Below are 17,966 nucleotides of genomic sequence, written 5' to 3'. Positions count from 1 at the left end.
TGACTGCACAACTTTGTGCATATACTAAAACCCACTGAATTGTATACTTTAAAAGAGTAAAATTTATACTCTGTCAGGTATTCAAAATCTGACTCTGCTCTCTCTTTCCTGCTTCCAGAGCAAGACGTGCTTATTTGTAACCTCCATGACCCTGCTCAGGTCATGATCTCCTTTCCATCTACCCAAATCTTCACCAAGGCTCCAGGCTTATCTCAGGTTCAGAACCCTCGGCAACTTATCACCTGGTCTCTAGTTTTCTAACACACTTCAGCCTCACCCTGCTGGGAAATCCTACAGCAGCACTCTTGACACTTAAAGTCATATCCAGTATTTGCTTTATTGACATTTTACGGTTCTACGTAGATATAGTTTCTCTGATAAAAGTAATCGTAATAAAAACAGGAATTTTATATTTGCGTAGCATTTTCATGGTTTTCAAAGCAACTTCATATACATGATCTGATTTAAACCCATATAACAATCTTTAAATGACCTATTTAATAGGTGAGGAAATCCCATTTTAAAAGATTAAACTATTTGTTTAAAATCATGTAGCTGATAGGTGTTTGGATTCCATTTACAGTCTTCTCCCTCTCCCATTATATTAAGGGACTTATAATTTTCTTTCCTTTTTTTGGTCGGGCCACGTGGCATGTGGGATCTCAGTTCTCCCACCAGGGATCAAACCCACGCCCCCCCGCATTGGAAGCTCGGAGTCTTAACCACTGGACCACCAGGGAAGTCCCGTAATTTTCTTGGAGTATAGATCATGTTCTTTATTTTCTGTATCTCCCTCAACACCCAGCATACTCCTTATCTGGGCTAGGGACATAACAGGAACTCAGTAATTACTTCTTGACTGCATTAAATTAACAATGCAAACTGGTCAGGGCAGAGGTAGATCTGGAGACCTTTCTAGAAAGAGTCTGACTTTCAGTAGAAATGGTACCATTTCTACAACTGATACCATTAAGAGACAGCCAACCAGAAAGCATGGGTATTGCTCCTATTGTATCACTTAAAACATTCTGGCTCAAGCAAGACTTGACTTGGAGAAGAAGCAACTTCAAGGGAAGGTTTAGCCTCCATCATCCAGGAAAAGCTAAGTGTGTGGTCCAATGTTTCAGAGCTGTATGCCCAGCTCCGCGATCATGGATATTAAGGCACTGACAACAAAATACCTTTTCTCCACTGCAGAATAATTCATGAAAAGTGTAATAAGAATTTTGTATCAAAGTCTACATAGAAGTTATACTAGAGATTAAGCATTTTTATGTTAAATAACTAGACCAAATCACTGTATTTTAAAAATTCCATCTCTAGTACTACTTGTACGTTTAATTAACCACCCTCGTTACTCAAGGATAGAAGGACAAAACAGATCTCTTTTAAAATGTCAAAGAATTCAATGTGGTTAAAAATACAATCTTATAAATTAGATCTTTTGGGAATTTTATTTCTTGGGAATATGATTTCTAAGAATATAGTCTGTCACAGATATTTATTTTTGTCTAGAGAGAAAATAATTGTTTAAATGGAAGATTTTCCCACTTGAGTTGAGCTGCAGTGCACCTGGCACAGGGCTCTGATTAGAACGTGCACCACCATGACCACCACCGCTGCCGCCATCGACCTACATAGCTCTTTCTACACGCCAGGCACTGTTGGAAGAAAGCCCTTTACTTTTATTATCTCATAATCCTCACAACACATATCCCATAATAAGGTAGCCAACGTTATCATCCCCCTCTTACAGATGTAAAAGCTGAGACACCGGGAGGTTTAATAGCTCACCCACATTCACACTGACTAATAAGTGATAGACTCGGAAGTGGGATGCCAGCCAGTGTAACTGCTGCGCTGTTATACTGTCTCTTTATAATCTACTGCTGGCTTTCTAGTTAACTTTACTCTCAGAAAATATAAAATGTTAGTGTGCTGGTTTTCATCACTTTACCACACTATCACTTTAAAAACCCCTTCTTTTTTTTCAAATGAAACCTTAGACTGAACTGTAATACATAATAACAGATGAAAGCTGGGTTTCTCTATTGAGGCCTGAAGTGGAATGTTGTCCAAATCCCCCATCTATCGGGGAAGGAAAATCTGAATTCAGGAAATTGTGACAACAATAGCTACAGTATTTTGAGCGCTTTTAGTGTGCCAGACACAGGGATGATTATTTTATCTTACTTATTCTGTAACAACTTCATTAATTTAGTCTATCCATTTTATAAGTCCGTTTTGGCTTAGAAAAGTGAAATAACTTGCTCATAGTCACACAGCTAGGAAGCAGAAAAGCCAGAGCGCTGAGCCTGGGGTTGGTTACTCTCAGGTCCGTTGCTTAACCACTGAGCTACACTGACGTGAATGATTCCTCTGGAGTGAAGAGGCTTTGGCCTTATTCTGACCAGACTCCTTTAATCTTTTTTTTTTTTCAGGTTTGACATTAGCATTGTATTTTATTTATTTATTTTTTAAAACATCTTTATTGGAGTATAATTGCTTTACAATGGTGTGTTAGCTTCTGCTTTATAACAAAGTGAATCAGTTATACACATACAATATGTTCCCATATCTCTTCCCTCTTGCATCTCCCTCCCTCCCACCCTCCCTATCCCACCCCTCTAGGTGGTCACAAAGCACCGAGCTGATCTCCCTGTGCTATGTGGCTGCTTCCCACTAGCTATCTATTTTACATTTGGTAGTGTATATATGTCCATGCCACTCTCTCACTTCGTCCCAGCTTACCCTTCCTCCTCCCCGTATCCTCAAGTCCATTCTCTACGTCTGCGTCTTTATTCCTGTCCTGCCCCTAGGTTTGTCAGAACCATTCTCTTTTTTTTTTTTTTTTTTTAGATTCCCGATATACGTGTTAGCATACGGTATTTGTTTTTCTCTTTCTGACTTACTTCACTCTGTATGACAGACTCTAGGGGACTCCTTTAATCTTGTTTTCTGTCAAAGCACATCTCAGCCTCAGCAAGTGATGAATGTAAAAAGGTGTTAGGTAGGGTGGATATCAAGCCAAATATGTAGTTACTCTCCATCCTAGTTTATCTATACAACTGAAATCTTTATCCTTATTTATCTTCAAGGACATGAAGGACATGTAGTATTTAAGTCAGTTATTCCTGTTCTTAGATTGTGTTTTTAATGTTTATATATGTTTAAAAATTGAGTTACTTATTTTCTGTTAATTTTTATTTCTCTCATGAACCCAAGGGCACTATAATACAAAAGGGCATAAACTTGAATGCCTGTGTTTCCCACATCTAATGTGAAATTCCTATGACTCTGCCTCGGCCTCCCCTACCCCCAAAGTACTCCTGGGCCCCCGGGGCTGTCAGCTGGACACAGGGCACAGTCCAGGGGAATGCCTACGCCCTCAGGCCTCTACCACACTTACATTGAAAGTAGATGTGTCTGATGTTTGGGATATTCACAATACTTCAAAATATAATGCAGCCACCCTGTTAAGACATGAATCAGTAGTATTTAAACATCTTTTCTGGCTTTCTTAAGCTGCCATTTTGCTTTAATATACCTATTTATTCCATATTCCAAGTTGAGGTTTTCATACTGGGGCAAAGCTTCAGCATAAGCTGAACTCTTCTTGCCACAACTTTAAATATTTCTGGTTCTCAAGCTTGCAGGGGCAATTACAAGTTTTGATTTAAAAAGCCAAACAAAGGACTTAAAGCCAAGGTGATAATGTCAATAAGAAATGAGAATAAATAATCAAGTACATAATTCTTCATATAATTCCCTCACTCTTAAAATACTTCACCAATCCCAAAACCTAAATCGGTAAATATTTTTTCCTTCTACCTCCTTACTTTTGGGGAAGTTTTAGAAGCCTTTTCCTGTTTAAGCCATCTATGCACTTAAAAATGGAGATAAATTATGTAATATAAAAATAATCAACCAACCACCTTATTAGAGACTAAAAATATAAACCAACTACCACAAAGGCACATTAGTATTGTATGTTGTACCACATTTTCATAAGAAAAATGAAGGGATTCACCCAGATTCATCACTTTATATGCTCATAAACAAGATTATGTTATCAAAACATCAGCATAATAGTTGAATTCCCAAATCTGAGAGATTTAATTTGTTGATTCACTTGCCTAACAACTGTAATCCTTATTACTTAAGAAGAAACTCATTTAAAACTTATTTAGTACGATTTTAAGACTTTCCCTCATCCCATATACAGTAATGTGTTAAATCTTGAAAAAAATTTTTTCTTCCATTAAAAATTCTACTTTGAGAACCTTTAGCAATTGTACCAAGCTTGCCTCATCATATGAATCTAATTAGAAGTAAAAAGGCTAAATTTAGAAATTATTGAAGTAAAATAATTGGAAAGATACAGAAGCCAAATCGACGCTTTGTTTATCGGTGGCATCCTGACAACAGGCCTGGAAATGTCACTTTCCTGGCAGTTGAATGTTATTACACAACATCGTGGTGAGAATAACTCTGAGAAACATGGCTCACAGCACAACATTTGGCCGTTCCACGCTTGTGGTTATGCCCACTAAAAGAACGAAATTACCAAAGAAATTGCTTACTACTGACAGCATATTCTCTCTTTAAAGAATCACTGACATATATGTAGTGTTCTTAACATATTTAAAAGAATGAGAAAAACCATTAAAAATTTACTGTTAGAATTTTTGTGGAGGTCCATCTTTAACTGTATCTGCATAAAACTTTAGTTTACTGATTGTTTTCATATGTCTCACTCACCAACATTTTCTTGTTAAATTCTATTGTAGTTCCCACTAAAAGACCTGAAAATACTATGCAATAGTTAGAAAAAGGAAACAAACGTGAAATGTTCATTCGGTTACAGCATTTTGTACCCTAAACACACACGCACACACACACACACACACACACACACAGTAATATTTTACATATATGAATATACAATTTGCTATTTGGTCATTGAATTTTACTATACTGTAGCTCTCGTAGTCAATAAAACAAAATCACGTAAGATAGGTAAGAATTCTAATAAGAACAACATTGTTTTGACACATGAAAGTAAAGACATCAAGCTAATTAGTCATATGGAACTATGGAATGAAGATCAAAATCCATCTTTTATTACAAGAATAAAACTTTTCAACAATCCATTTACCATGCCTTTCTCTGTTTTTTAACTCTTAACCTAACTTATACAAGAAAAACAGTGGATAATTATAAAAGCAAAGATGATAAATATCTTACCATAGACTCCTTTGTCTAAAAGCAGTAAAAATTCGTCCACGGCGTTACGCATCTCATATTCAGTAAGATCCAGCAGTGAAACGACTTTGAAATCTAGCTGTCTTAACAAGTTGGTCAATTCATACACATCCACCAAAGGAGCTTTAAGCTTGGGGTGCTCCCAGTAATTCATATTTCCTATCAAAAGAGCAACCTTGTCCTTTGCTATTTAAAAAAAAAAAGGGGGAGAGGGGGAGAAATTTAAAGGATATAAAAGTTAAAATAAAACCTAATAAAATGCTTTACAAATAAGATTTCATTATTTAACTTCATTTTAGAGTGATCACTTTACATAGCAGACCAATAAACTCTACTGAGGAATACAGAGGCTGATGAATCAAACACCTGAAATTAATTGATGCTTTTGAGAACCAGGCAAAGGATATTAGCTGTATATGAAGCATAATAGTAACTAATATTAAAGTAATACTTTTACTGATTGACAACAGAAGGAAAGAATATTCAATATAGACTCTTAGAGCAAATTTAAACAAAGAATGTTTGGAATTGGGTTCCCATCAAATTAGGTTCTGTTTTGCTGACAATGGAACAGGCTAGAAACAAAAGAAATACCAAAAAGAGGGACAGGAAGATTTCCCATCAGAGCAGGTAAGGGGAAATACCAAAGAGGAGGGAAAAGCAGGAGTTTAACAAACACTGTATTTTAAAATTTGCAGTTGATGTACTGTCTCCCATTAGCTTCTTGAAAAAAAATTTCCTGTTTGGGTGAGATGCGGCTACCTCAGGGCTGCATGAAGACTTTTTGTATGAATATCTTAGCAGTTTAATCTGTGACCTTAGTGAACTGAGGCTTTGCTCAAAGACGTGGTCTCATACAAAAAGTTCTTCTGTTTGTAAGGGGCAAAAAGATCCACACCTGTGCCTTTAAAAGTACCAGCTGGCTTTATCTGGTATATAGCTTGTCCAGAAGAGTTGTGGAAGGCTGAGCATAGCTTAGTGCATAAGAGGTCTTCAGAATTGTACTTCTGCTAGTCGCGGGTGGGGTTAAAGGTTAAAGACTTGAGACTGTGCCATGACCACAGGAACCTGTCATGATGTTTTTCTCGAGGGTTGGCAGTGGGGTGTGTGCAACACGTTACAGTCTAAATCCATGATGGAGACACCAGAGAGCAGCAGAGAAGGTGTAAGAGGAGCACGTGGCAGTCCCAGCCTGACGCTGGCCAGGACTTGGCGACCAGCCTTTGTCACAAAGTGCTGCTAAGTAGCTTATTTATAAATTAATATGGATACCACTCCTGTGCAATTGAAACAGGCACAAATAATCACATTGCTGACTTGATGGCTACAATATGTAATCTAATTTCAGATGCTTCAAATCGTTAAGATGATTAAATGTCACCAAAAATCTCTTTGGTGGAATTTCTTCTTTCCACAGAGCACGTAAGTCTAGGGTTAAACAAGGTCTGGAGAAAAACTAGCACCAACTAAAAGAATGTGACTCTCTCAAAGTGGCAGAATACCCCACTTTGTGAAAATCCTCAATACTTCTGTCATGGTATCTTTTTTTTTTTCTTTGGCCTCGCTGCATGGCTTGTGCAACCAGGGATTGAACCCAGGCCCTCGGCAGTGAAAGCGTCGAGTCCTAACCGCTGGACGGCCAGGGAATTCCCCTTGTCATGGTATCTTTGTTCTACATTCACATTTTCAGAGATTTCTTGCTAATTGCCTATTCTTATGAGTATACACATTTTTGAAAAAAATGAAATGATACTTAAGCCACATTTCTAACTCAATAAAAGTCACTTCAAGTCCTGTACAAATGATAATCTCTTCTTCTATTCCAAAGAAAAGGCCAATTTTCAAGACTACTTAATAAATAAGTAAATTGAGACATAAAGCCTCTACTAAACTGCCTTTAGTTTTAAAACTCAATAAAAAAAAGTTGAGAATACTCAGGATGGATTTCAATTAGGAGGCAGTATAAAACATGATCACTTGTATTTCCTTTTTTTTTAAAGTTTCTTCTTAAATAAACTAGAAATGTACTCTTATACCAATTTACCCACTATATAGGAACACTTTAGCTGGCTAATCCACAGAAAAATTTCAGAGCATTTTTTTCTGAGCTCATCAACCCTATCAGAGTTCAGAGCCAATCTCAATACACTGATGGACTCAGTTCAATCTGCTCCTAAGTGAGAGGAGGTGGAGAATGTGTGGTCGTTGGCTGACATCATTACAGTCCAAATCATGGGGTTCCCAATGTGATTCAAGCAGTAAAGTGTATGCAAAGCATCGTGGGTTTCGTGGGGGGATATTATGATAGTTTAGGATATATATTAGATTTAAATTTTCTGTTGGCAGAAAACAATTATAAGGTATGTAATAGAAAAACATCACCGGGGTTTTTGGTGGGGGGAACAGTTGTCAAACTAACCATACAGGCTGTTTCGCTAAGATCGATTCTTTATTCACTAGTTTTGTTATCTGTTTGGAAGGAACACTTGGTATCATTTATAGAATTTCAAGGGTTCAGGGCTTCTCTGGTGGCACAGTGGTTAAGAATCCGCCTGCCAATACAAGGGACACGGGTTCGAGCCCTGGCCCAGGAAGATCCCACATGCCGCGGAGCAACTAAGCCCGTGTGCCACAACTACTGAGCCTGAGCTCAAGAGCCCACAAGCCACACAACTGCTGAGCCCACGTGCCACAACTACTGAAGCCTGCGCACCTAGAGCCTGTGCTCCGCAACAAGAGAAGCCATGACAATAAGAAGCCTGCACACCGCGATGAAGAGTAGCCCCTGCTCACCGCAACTAGAGAAAAGCCCGCGTACAGCAACGAAGACCCAACACAGCCAAAAATAAATAAATAAATAAACTAATTAATTAAAAGGAAAAAAAAAAGAATGCAAGGGTTCAGCAATTTGAGAACTATGGGGCTTAAAATGTGTGTATCAATAATTGACCATAACTCTTCAAAAACTTTTCCCCAAGGATAATTTTTAACAGCTAGTTCCTAAACTGTCTGGGAGCATTTTGAGTTTGATGGTAATAAAGATGATGGGTAGGGAACTTACCTTGCCCACTCTACTTGCAAAACAGTTCCTGAACGATAGGTGAACTGGGGTGGATTTAGAATAGAGAAGCAGACTGCAGTGGTCGAAATGAGAGATGACAAGTCTCATTCCAGGAATTGGTTGTAGAAAGGGAAAGGAAAAGTCAGACTTTAGAGCTATGACAGAGAAAGAAACAGTAAAATTTGAAGTTGAGGAGATAAGAGTGAGGAATCAAAGAAAACTTCAAAATAGCAACTATATAAGCGACTTATGATGGTTTTCAAGTGATAAAATAAATGGAAGAAATTTTCTGTAGAAAAACATTTACTGTAAGAGCCACCCACAACTTCTTGAACACAAACCATTCACTGGAAAAAGGAAACACAAACACCAGTTGATTAAGCAACAGAATAAAACAACTTCAGAAAGAGATTTTAACTACATGATCCGAGACGTCTTCCAAAGTTTAATGAAATGTATTCTTTAAAAACTGGTACAAGTTACATCATTAATTTCATGTCTAATTATTCTAATAGTGTTACTCATCTCATCCAAAATGAGTTAATATTCATAAGCAACTGGAAAGGGACCTGGTACATATTAAGTGCTACATAAGTGTTTAAATAAAAAAACCTTTGGCCATCTATCAGCGATTGAGTATTAACATCAACTTTGACTGGGTGATATACAGTCCTTGTTGGTTTCATGCATCAGGTCTTTTAATTTCTATGTCCTACAAAATAAAGTCCAAGTTCCTTAGACAAAACCAGTCATATTCTAATCCAGGCTGCCTTTCCAGCTGTGGTAAGAGACAGCCCCTGCGGAACCATGGCTTCCTTGTCTTTAAGCAGTGTGGTCACCCTCACCCTGGCCCCTGCCCCCAGCTCCAAATCTGGGCTGCCCTGTGGTTCTCTCTGAGCATAATGTAGTGTGACCCTCTGCCAGTTCTGGGTCTCAACCTTAAGCCCGGAGAGTTTCCGGTTTGGGGATTCAGCCACCATGTAAAGAAACTTAACTACCTGGTGAGACCATGTGGGGAAGGAGGGGAGGAGAGAGAGGGAGAGAGTGAAGTAGACTGAGAATATTACATGACAGGAAAACAGGGGCAGATGCCCTTTTACAGGGACAGCCACTATTTAACCACAACTGACAGCTCTCACTCAAAATCTACCATTTTCAGGAGAATCTAGAAACCTGAATTTATATATGCTATCCGATCAGTGACAACTGATTCTAATTGTTAAACACTGTGTGGGCCACCCCCCTTCTCCAGTCAGTGCCCTTTTCTCCACGGGCTGAGCGATCCCATGTTATGCTGCCCTTCACGGTGTCAGCCTCCACCTCTATGCTGACGACGCTCATGACTGTATCTCCGAGCCTGGCCTCTCCTTTGAGTTCCAGATCCACGTGCACAATTGCCTGCTGTGTTATCTCCGTCTAGACGTGACACAAATACCTCAAACCGGTTAGGTCCCAAAATGAGGGTCATCTATCCTTTGAATCTTGCTTTTGATTCTGTATTCTCTAACTCAGTGGGCTGTATTACCACCTGCCTAGTGGTCCAGCAAGAATCTGAGCAGGCATGGTGATTCCTCTGTACTTTTTATACCTTATAGTGAGGTGATGAAAACAGCTTACTGATTCCATCACCTCAAGGTCTTCTGAATTTGTTCTGTCTTCTTCTGCATTGTCTTGGTACTACCCTGGTTTAGATTCTCATTATTTCTTATCTAGACCATTGCAACAGTCTCAATTGTTCTCCTAACCTAAACAATGTCTCCCTCCAGTTTATTTTCTACACCGATACTAGACTGGCCTTTCAGAGGGACAAATCTCACCCCTCTATCAAGTTTCCTTCCAATGGCTTGTCTGAGAAATGGGGCAACTACAAAAAGACCTGGCCTCATCCTGCTTCTCTAGGCTCTTTCTCTTCATGTTCTAGAGAATCGTTTGTTACCTGCAACTCCCCAAATACAACAGGCACCCTGTTTTCTTTCTCTACAAAGTTTATTTAGGATTTCACATTCCCTCTGTCTGGAAGGCCCCTCTCCTATTCATCCTTCAACATGTAGAGCTGCTATTGCAGCCTCTCTGGCGCTTTCCTAACCTCTAACTCCACCAAGATATAGTATTACTCACTTTTATGTGACCTATACATGTTTCTTATTGTTTGTATGTATATTTGTTTGCACATTGCCAAACACAGAAATCACTCCACAGAAGCTGATCTGGTCCCTGAAACTGAATTCACAATCTTTTAAAGTCTCCTATTCTATAATTTCTTTTATAAATATCCAAAATAACACATTTGGTTTTGACGTTATTCAAATATTTATAAAAGTTGTCAATTTAAAAAGTCTCAAATCCCTTCATGATCCCCATAAAAGAGTTACATGCTACAATTATATTTTGACTAAGCATTTTAAAGCTCTACTCACCCAAAGGTTGGTCAACTGTTTGCTCTTTATTATCTATAGAAAGATAAAAATGCAAAAAGATAAGGAGCTGTTATCCATGATACATCTTTGGGGTTAGAGAGATACGGAAACAATGAACAATCACATCAGCAGCACTGAAGGGCAGAATGTGGTTTCTAACAGCTAATTTATGAGTTTTAAGGTTTTCAGGTTCTTGATTAAAAACATGTACCTAGACAGACAAGAGTTGGAATCGGGCGGGAGAATGTCTCTGGTAACTGGTTACCACGGCTGGGGGTGATACCCTGTAACATGTTAGGTAGAAGTTACAATCTGAAAATGGTTGGTGGTGGCAATGAGCAGCGGCAGGAAGTTAACATCTACTGAACGATGGCGTGGGACTGCTGTACGTGCTGTAAATATAACTGATTTAAATAACCTCACCTTATGAGGCATGTACTATTATTACCTCCATTATACAAATAAGGAATCTGAGGCAGAGAAAGACTGAGCCACTTGCCCAATGTTTTCAAGCTAGGAAATCTCACTCCATGGTCACACTCTTTGCCATCAACTCTACATAAAATGAAATACCTCCCACTCTCTAGGACCATGCAGGAAGGAGATGCAGGGAAAGATGGAGTTCAGTCAGTCATGTGTCTCTTACTATAGACAGGGTGTATGCATTTTTAATAATAGATATGCTATGGGAGTCCACTAAAAATATATTAAATTCTTTTTAACTAAATTTTTTGGTGTTTCTAATTCTTGAGGAGTAACGATATAATGAAAAAGGAGGTCAGGAAAATTTTAGAAGCTTATTGATGCTGGTTTGCAAAAGTGTTCCTGAAATAGCTTTTCATAATGTTCATTGAAGGGCATGAAATAACAGACCAATTTAGGAAAAGGGGTTTCTAACCAGATCAAGAGAAGCAACTAGCTACATGATGAGGGTGGTTCTCCAACACCACTTAGTTTCGGGTGCTTGAAGCAAGTCTCACAGGGGCTTCCCGGAGCTCGAGGCTGGCACAGCAGGAATGACATGCGGGTAACAGTGGCATTGTGGTTTGTCTCACTGGCTTGTGTGTAACCAGCACAGCCCAATCATCACTCACAAGAACAGATGTTTATTAACAAAATATGGGCACAAAACTAAGCAAACTAGTCATGGTGCTAAAACTATGAGAAATAACATGTCAAGAAATAAGAGGGATCTCTACATGTATTAACTGATACATATAACTACCTTCTTATCGTACTCCTGTGAGGTTTTATTTTCAGATATAGTCACAGGTTCCATCAGTGCCTTTCAGAATGCCCACAGCCTGGACTCATGTCCTCGGTCTTTATGGAGTCCTATTACTACGCCTTTCATCTCAGGTAAGGTTTCCCTTTAGCTTAACTTGTTCATAAATCTGTTCTGATTAAAACTGGCCAAAGAATGATAAATACTCCTGCCCACTGTCAGTCTCTTAATGGTCAATGACTAACTACTTGTCTGTATAGCACCAACAATCATTTTACTTCAGTTACAGACACCCACCCAACTAGTTCAGATGTGTTCAATGACTGAGCAGCTTTGAACAAGGACCCGGGGGTCTGGTGAGTTCAGGGATGTTACGCCTGTCACTCTTTCAAAGGCTGCTTCTTGTCTTTCAAATGAAAGAGCGTGCATTTCCCCATTTGACTGCCTTTTTATGATACAGAGTTATTCACAATGATAGAGAATATCTACAGTATCTTTAAGTTACTGTATTCAATAACTAAATATCTAAAGCTAACATTTTAATGTTTGTATTACTCACCGGGATGCCCGAGATTATTTAATTCATCTAAAATAAAATAAGAGAAAATAGATTAAATAATCTTTAAATAATTTAAATAGATTTAAATAACCTTTAAATAATCTGCCAATTTAGCACAGATAGTAAGACTGACAAAAGAAGCTGATTTTTGCACTGTTGAATCGTGTTATAATGTCTTATCAGGTTAGAACTTTTAAAATGCCATAAAGGAGAAGTCATGCAAATTGTGAAGAGGAGAGAATGTTGTTGTGGACATCAGTTAGGACTCCTGAGCTATTACTACTTTCATTAAATGACAAAAAGCTAAATAGACTCATTCTTAATTTGATCAAAGTTTTAGATATTCTGCCCAATTATTGGACAAAAACAATCAAGAGACATGTTTGTCTATGGCCTCGACTATACACTTCATGAAACTAATTAAAAACCTCCAATGATATTTTTGAGAATAAACTTTTAATTTTAGAATAGTTCAAGATTTACAGAACTATCGTGAAGATACTACAGAGTTTCTACATACACCCATACCTAGTTTCCCTATTTTTAACATCTGTTGTTAGTAAGGCGTATTTGTCACAATTAATGAACCATTAATGTTCTTTTTTGTTCCAGGACCCCATTCGGGACACCACATCACATTTACTTGTGTCTCCTTGGGTTCCTCTTTGTTGTGACAGTTTCTCAGACTTTCCTTGTTTTTGATAACCCTGACAGTTTTGAGGATTACCGGTGAGGTATTTTGTAGAATGTCTGTGAATCGGGATACGTCTGATGTTTTTCTCCTGGTTACACTGGTGGAATGTGTTTTTGCAGGTATAGTGGTTTCAGAATTGTTAGCCTGTAGAGCCTGGCTAACAGAAGGAAAATCATCTAAGCAAATACCTATGACATTATAGCCATCTATTTTTCCTTTACAAATTGTGTGAAGATAAAAATTAACTTTCACAATAAATTATAAATGCTATACTATTCATAAAATATTATGCAGTAACTTCTATGATATAAAATCAACTACAGAGTGGTATCAGCTAGAGTACAGGGTTATGTACAATTTCTTCTGCCTTCTGTGTTCACTCATTCCCAGGTACTTAGGTTAGCACCTGTTCTTCCATCCCATAGTCAGCGAGGTTGCTTCATACACTTGCAATAGGTTTAGATTCTTTTGTCATATTCTGTGTTCCATCCTGGGATCCCCCTCCTCTGACCTCCTAAACGATTTAAAACCTGCATATATGTATTTACCACTACAGCTGCCATATAGAATATTTTCACTGCCCTAAAAAATTCCCCTGAGCTCCACCTATTCAATCCCCTACCCCTTCTCCTGATCAAGTATCTTTAACAAAGCACATAAAAAAGATCACATCATGTTCTACAGGTAAAAAAAGATATGGTATATTGGGACATTGTTAACATGTGCCACTCCACCAACTATAAAATGCTTCAACTTTGCAGACTTTTTTAGAAAGAAGAGTTGGATGTAACTTTTCCATCTGAAATTTTTGGAGCAGTTTCATAGTTGGGTTTTCATCTGTGTTTGGAACAGATTTATCTGAAAGTTATTATTTAATAGTGTGTTTGCCACTGCAAAAATTATAGGAAGAATCTTGCAGGTAAAGAAGCAGCAAGGTGGTAATATACATGCATTACCCAGAAGCTGAACAGCAATGCTAGTTTATGTTTATTCTTAGAGGTCTCCAATGTTAGGAGGTTTTAAAAATCATGCAATTAGGTGAAAAAGGAGAAGGAAGAAGAGGTTGGTTAGGATTTCTTTACATAGATTCCCTCATGTAGGGCCCATAGACCACAGGATTAGAACTGCTTTATGCCAGAGAATTCCTGTCCGCAACTATGATTGGGATGAAAACAGTAATTGTAGTATTTCAAAGTGACACCATAGCAGTATGAAGGACAGGAAAACCAGGAAACATAAGATTTAACATTATTTTTTTACTTTGCTCAAGTAGAGCCTAAGGGTTTATAATAAAGAGGCAGAAATTGAAAAAATACTTTGCTATCCACAAACCTAATTTTGCAAAACAATGTGACATCACACTAGGGGAAGGTAACTTAAGTTTTAAAATTTACTCACTACAACTTATGTGCAAGGCTTTGGTTAATTAAAACAAGATAAAAGTTTATGTTAAAATAACTTTCAGTTCTCTTTAATCTACCATGTCACTTTTACCATAATATATAATCTTCAGCCTTGTACCTTCAAAAAATGGATCTTATAAATTTTATATTAAAACAGGATATTTAGGGCTTCTCTGGTGGTGCAGTGGTTGAGAATCCGCCTGCCAATGCAGGGGACACGGGTTCGAGCCCTGGTCTGGGAGGATCCCACATGCCGCGGAGCAACTGGGCCCGTGAGCCACAACTACTGAGCCTGCGCGTCTGGAGCCTGTGCTCCGCAGCAAGAGAGGCCGCGATAGTGAGAGGCCCGCGCACCGCGATGAAGAGTGGCCCCCGCTTGCCGCAACTAGAGAAAGCCCTCGCACAGAAACGAAGACCCAACACAGCCATAAATGAATAAAATAAATAAATTAAAAAAACCCAAAAAAACAAAAAAACAGGATATTTAACATTTGCTAAAGCATGCGTTAAACAATAAATCTCCTGTCCTGAAACTGTTATAGAAATTACATTTGCATTTGAGAAGCATCTTACCATGGCTAAAGGATAGATAAAATAATCTAAACAACTATCCATGACAGTATAGCCATGTATTTTTACGAATTTTATGAAGATAATTAACATTAAGAATTAATTGCAACTGTTCACTATTCATAAGGTGCTGTACAGGAGCTTTATTTTTTGGCCGCACCATGCGGCATATGGCATCTTAGTTCCCCCACCAGGGATTGAACCTACACCCCCTGCAGTGGAAGCGCAGAGTCTTAACCACTGGACCGTCAGGGAAGTCCCAGGAACTTTATTTTTATATGCAATAGAAAATCAATTAAAAATTAGTTGTTTTAATTAATGTCAGTTTAATAGTGTCTCTGGCAATTTATTAACCCTCAAAGACTAAGATACAGTATCCTTCTACCAAATATTTTTCTTATAGCTAGTATTTTTTCCATCACTGCACTCAGTAAACCAGGGCACTCCACCAATCCCAAGAGGAACCAGCATGCAGGATATTTGGTTTCAAACCAAAGGATTACACTACCTTCAGTGCACTCCACTGCCTCATCTGTTCTTCCTTGTTTCAGAGAAAACAAATGTGAATATATTGTAATTCATGATCTTAGGAAGGGCAGCCATCAAGCAAACAGAGATAAATAGCATAGAAATATGTTGACAAACCAACATATGCATCAATATCTCCTCCTACTGACAACATAACTAAATGCACTAAGCTTAACTAGAACACACCCCCAAATTATGCACTTCATAGAGGGATTGTTGATTAATAATCTTTCTTTTCTTTACATGCCTGTGATTTTTTTTGAAAAAATGGTTTATTAAAAATCTTTTTCCCCTAAGTCAAGGTTTTTTTTTTTTTAGCTAAAGCTTTAAGGAATACATTTTTGCCATAAATGTTTAACATAAACTATAAAACTAAAAAAATTATGAAATTTCCGCTGTTCAAACACTTCATTTTATATTGCTCCATTTGTCAGAATACTGAGCGATACTGCTTACCTACGATGACTTCTACTTTCTTGCTGTTTTGACTGTCTCGATCATTATACACACGACACCAATAGGTTCCTTGATGCTCCAAATCCACATAAGGCACCTGTGTCAATATCAGAACATGCACACATTTCCTCAATTTTAATTTAAGTGGCTTGGAGAAAGTTATTTTGCGTTTGTTTTTTTTTTTTTTTACAACCTACAAATCCTAACATTTCAGACATTCCTTGATTATTTCCATGCATTAGGTCAATATATTAGCAAGCAAATAATACAATGAATCTAACAGTGGTGAGTCTGATGCAACACTGTTTGACATTTTTCATACAAGCACTTACGTGTGGGCTGGCGTTCTAGCCCTCTTGCAAATATAAGAATCAATTAATATTAGATAATAAAGAACTTGAAAAAATACTGAAAACATTAAAACACCCCAAAGAATATGAATTTTAATATTCACTCTAATTTTCAATTATCCTATTTATTTTACATATTAACCCCCCCCCCCCCAAATATCCCCAAGGCCAACTTCCTACCATGTACAGCTTTTTTGTCTCATGTGTTAATGGTGATTCATTTCTGAACCACTGGTAGTGAGGAATGGGGCTTCCAACAGCAACACACTGTAGGATCAACGTGCTGCCAGGCATCAGCTTTTGGGACTTCGGTTCAATACAGATTTGCAACTTAGAGTCAGAGACGCCATCCAAACTTCCTTAAAGTAAAAGAAAAATATCACTGAACGTAAATAAAATCTCGAGGTTCAAAAAAATTTTTTTAATTAAAAAAATGTTTTCAAGTTCATCCATCTTTTTTTTTTTTTTTTACAATCTTCAATAGCATCTCCCAAATGATGTTTCATAAAACTGTAGCCCATCTAGAAATATTAAGAGATGTTCTGTGGATAAAAGGATGCTATAGACAAAATAAGTTTAGAACATTCTGGGTTAAACAAAGTTAAACAGATGTCTTTATGGCAGGACTTCTCAGTTTTCAAAGTGTTAGTATGCATTGTGTATTTAAGAGGGGAAAATAGTTTAAGTGGTTTCTAAATGTGTTTGGCCACAGAGTCTTTTCGGTGGGAGCAAAGGACATAAACATCTTGAGTGATGTTTCTGTTCAAAACGGAAAGCTTTACGTCCTGCTGTTTCATTTAACTTGCCTTCTTAAAATTAGGAGTTTTGTTATTAGCACTGAATAAATATGGATGGGTTAAGCGTTATCTATTGAACGCTCATCTGTTACTCTCTAAGGGCCTTGAGGACAGAAGGCTTGTCAATGTGATCCAGTAACAATGAAACTCAGTGTCTAGCACATTGCAGGTGATCAATAATATTTGTTGAATGAATAAGATTCCGTTTATAAACATATTAAAGTTAATTACATGCACAGAAATATTCTAGGAAAACATAAATCACTCAATTAATCATGACTATTTCTAGAGACTTTATTTGGGTGTAGGAAAAGCTAAATTGAGAGAAGAATGGAAGACAGACAAATTGGCAACAAAAAGTCTGTTTCCCTCATTCTTTTTGTCTGGCAAAGATGACAAATATGGTTCTTGACTGTGTGTGTGAAAAAATAATACCTGATGGCTACTCTTTAGAGTACACTGGGTTTCTTCCTTGATCAATACTAGTTATTGGACTAAAAAGATGGATGCCAAAAGAGTAGAAAACCAGTTGGATGAAATGCTTCACTGCAGCAAATGATGCATTATATGCCCTGTCATGCCTACATCAACTCTATAGATAGTCTTTATTCCATGACACAATTTTTTAGAAGTAATACAAT

The 17,966-nt window shown here is 37.7% G+C and overlaps 1 protein-coding gene across 2 annotated transcripts in view; it reads right to left on the bottom strand.

The window, feature by feature from the left end:
* Positions 1–17,966, bottom strand: part of MALT1 (MALT1 paracaspase) — a 57,342-nt gene that overhangs the window by 14,151 nt on the left and 25,225 nt on the right. Inside the window, exons 5-10 of one of the 2 annotated variants that reach the window (XM_059894496.1) lie at positions 16,709–16,887; positions 16,179–16,275; positions 15,703–15,735; positions 12,528–12,554; positions 10,744–10,776; positions 5,248–5,451 (exon numbers count right to left, since the gene is read on the bottom strand). In XM_059894496.1, coding sequence (XP_059750479.1) covers positions 5,248–5,451; positions 10,744–10,776; positions 12,528–12,554; positions 15,703–15,735; positions 16,179–16,275; positions 16,709–16,887 — 573 coding nt within the window. The remainder of the gene's footprint in view (positions 1–5,247; positions 5,452–10,743; positions 10,777–12,527; positions 12,555–15,702; positions 15,736–16,178; positions 16,276–16,708; positions 16,888–17,966) is intronic. The other variant, XM_059894497.1, reaches the window with a different exon arrangement.

Source organism: Balaenoptera ricei, chromosome 14 (genome assembly GCF_028023285.1).
Source record: "Balaenoptera ricei isolate mBalRic1 chromosome 14, mBalRic1.hap2, whole genome shotgun sequence".
Taxonomy (NCBI): domain Eukaryota; kingdom Metazoa; phylum Chordata; class Mammalia; order Artiodactyla; family Balaenopteridae; genus Balaenoptera; species Balaenoptera ricei.
Note: the sequence above shows the minus strand (reverse complement) of the source record. Positions and strands in the feature narration are given on the sequence as shown.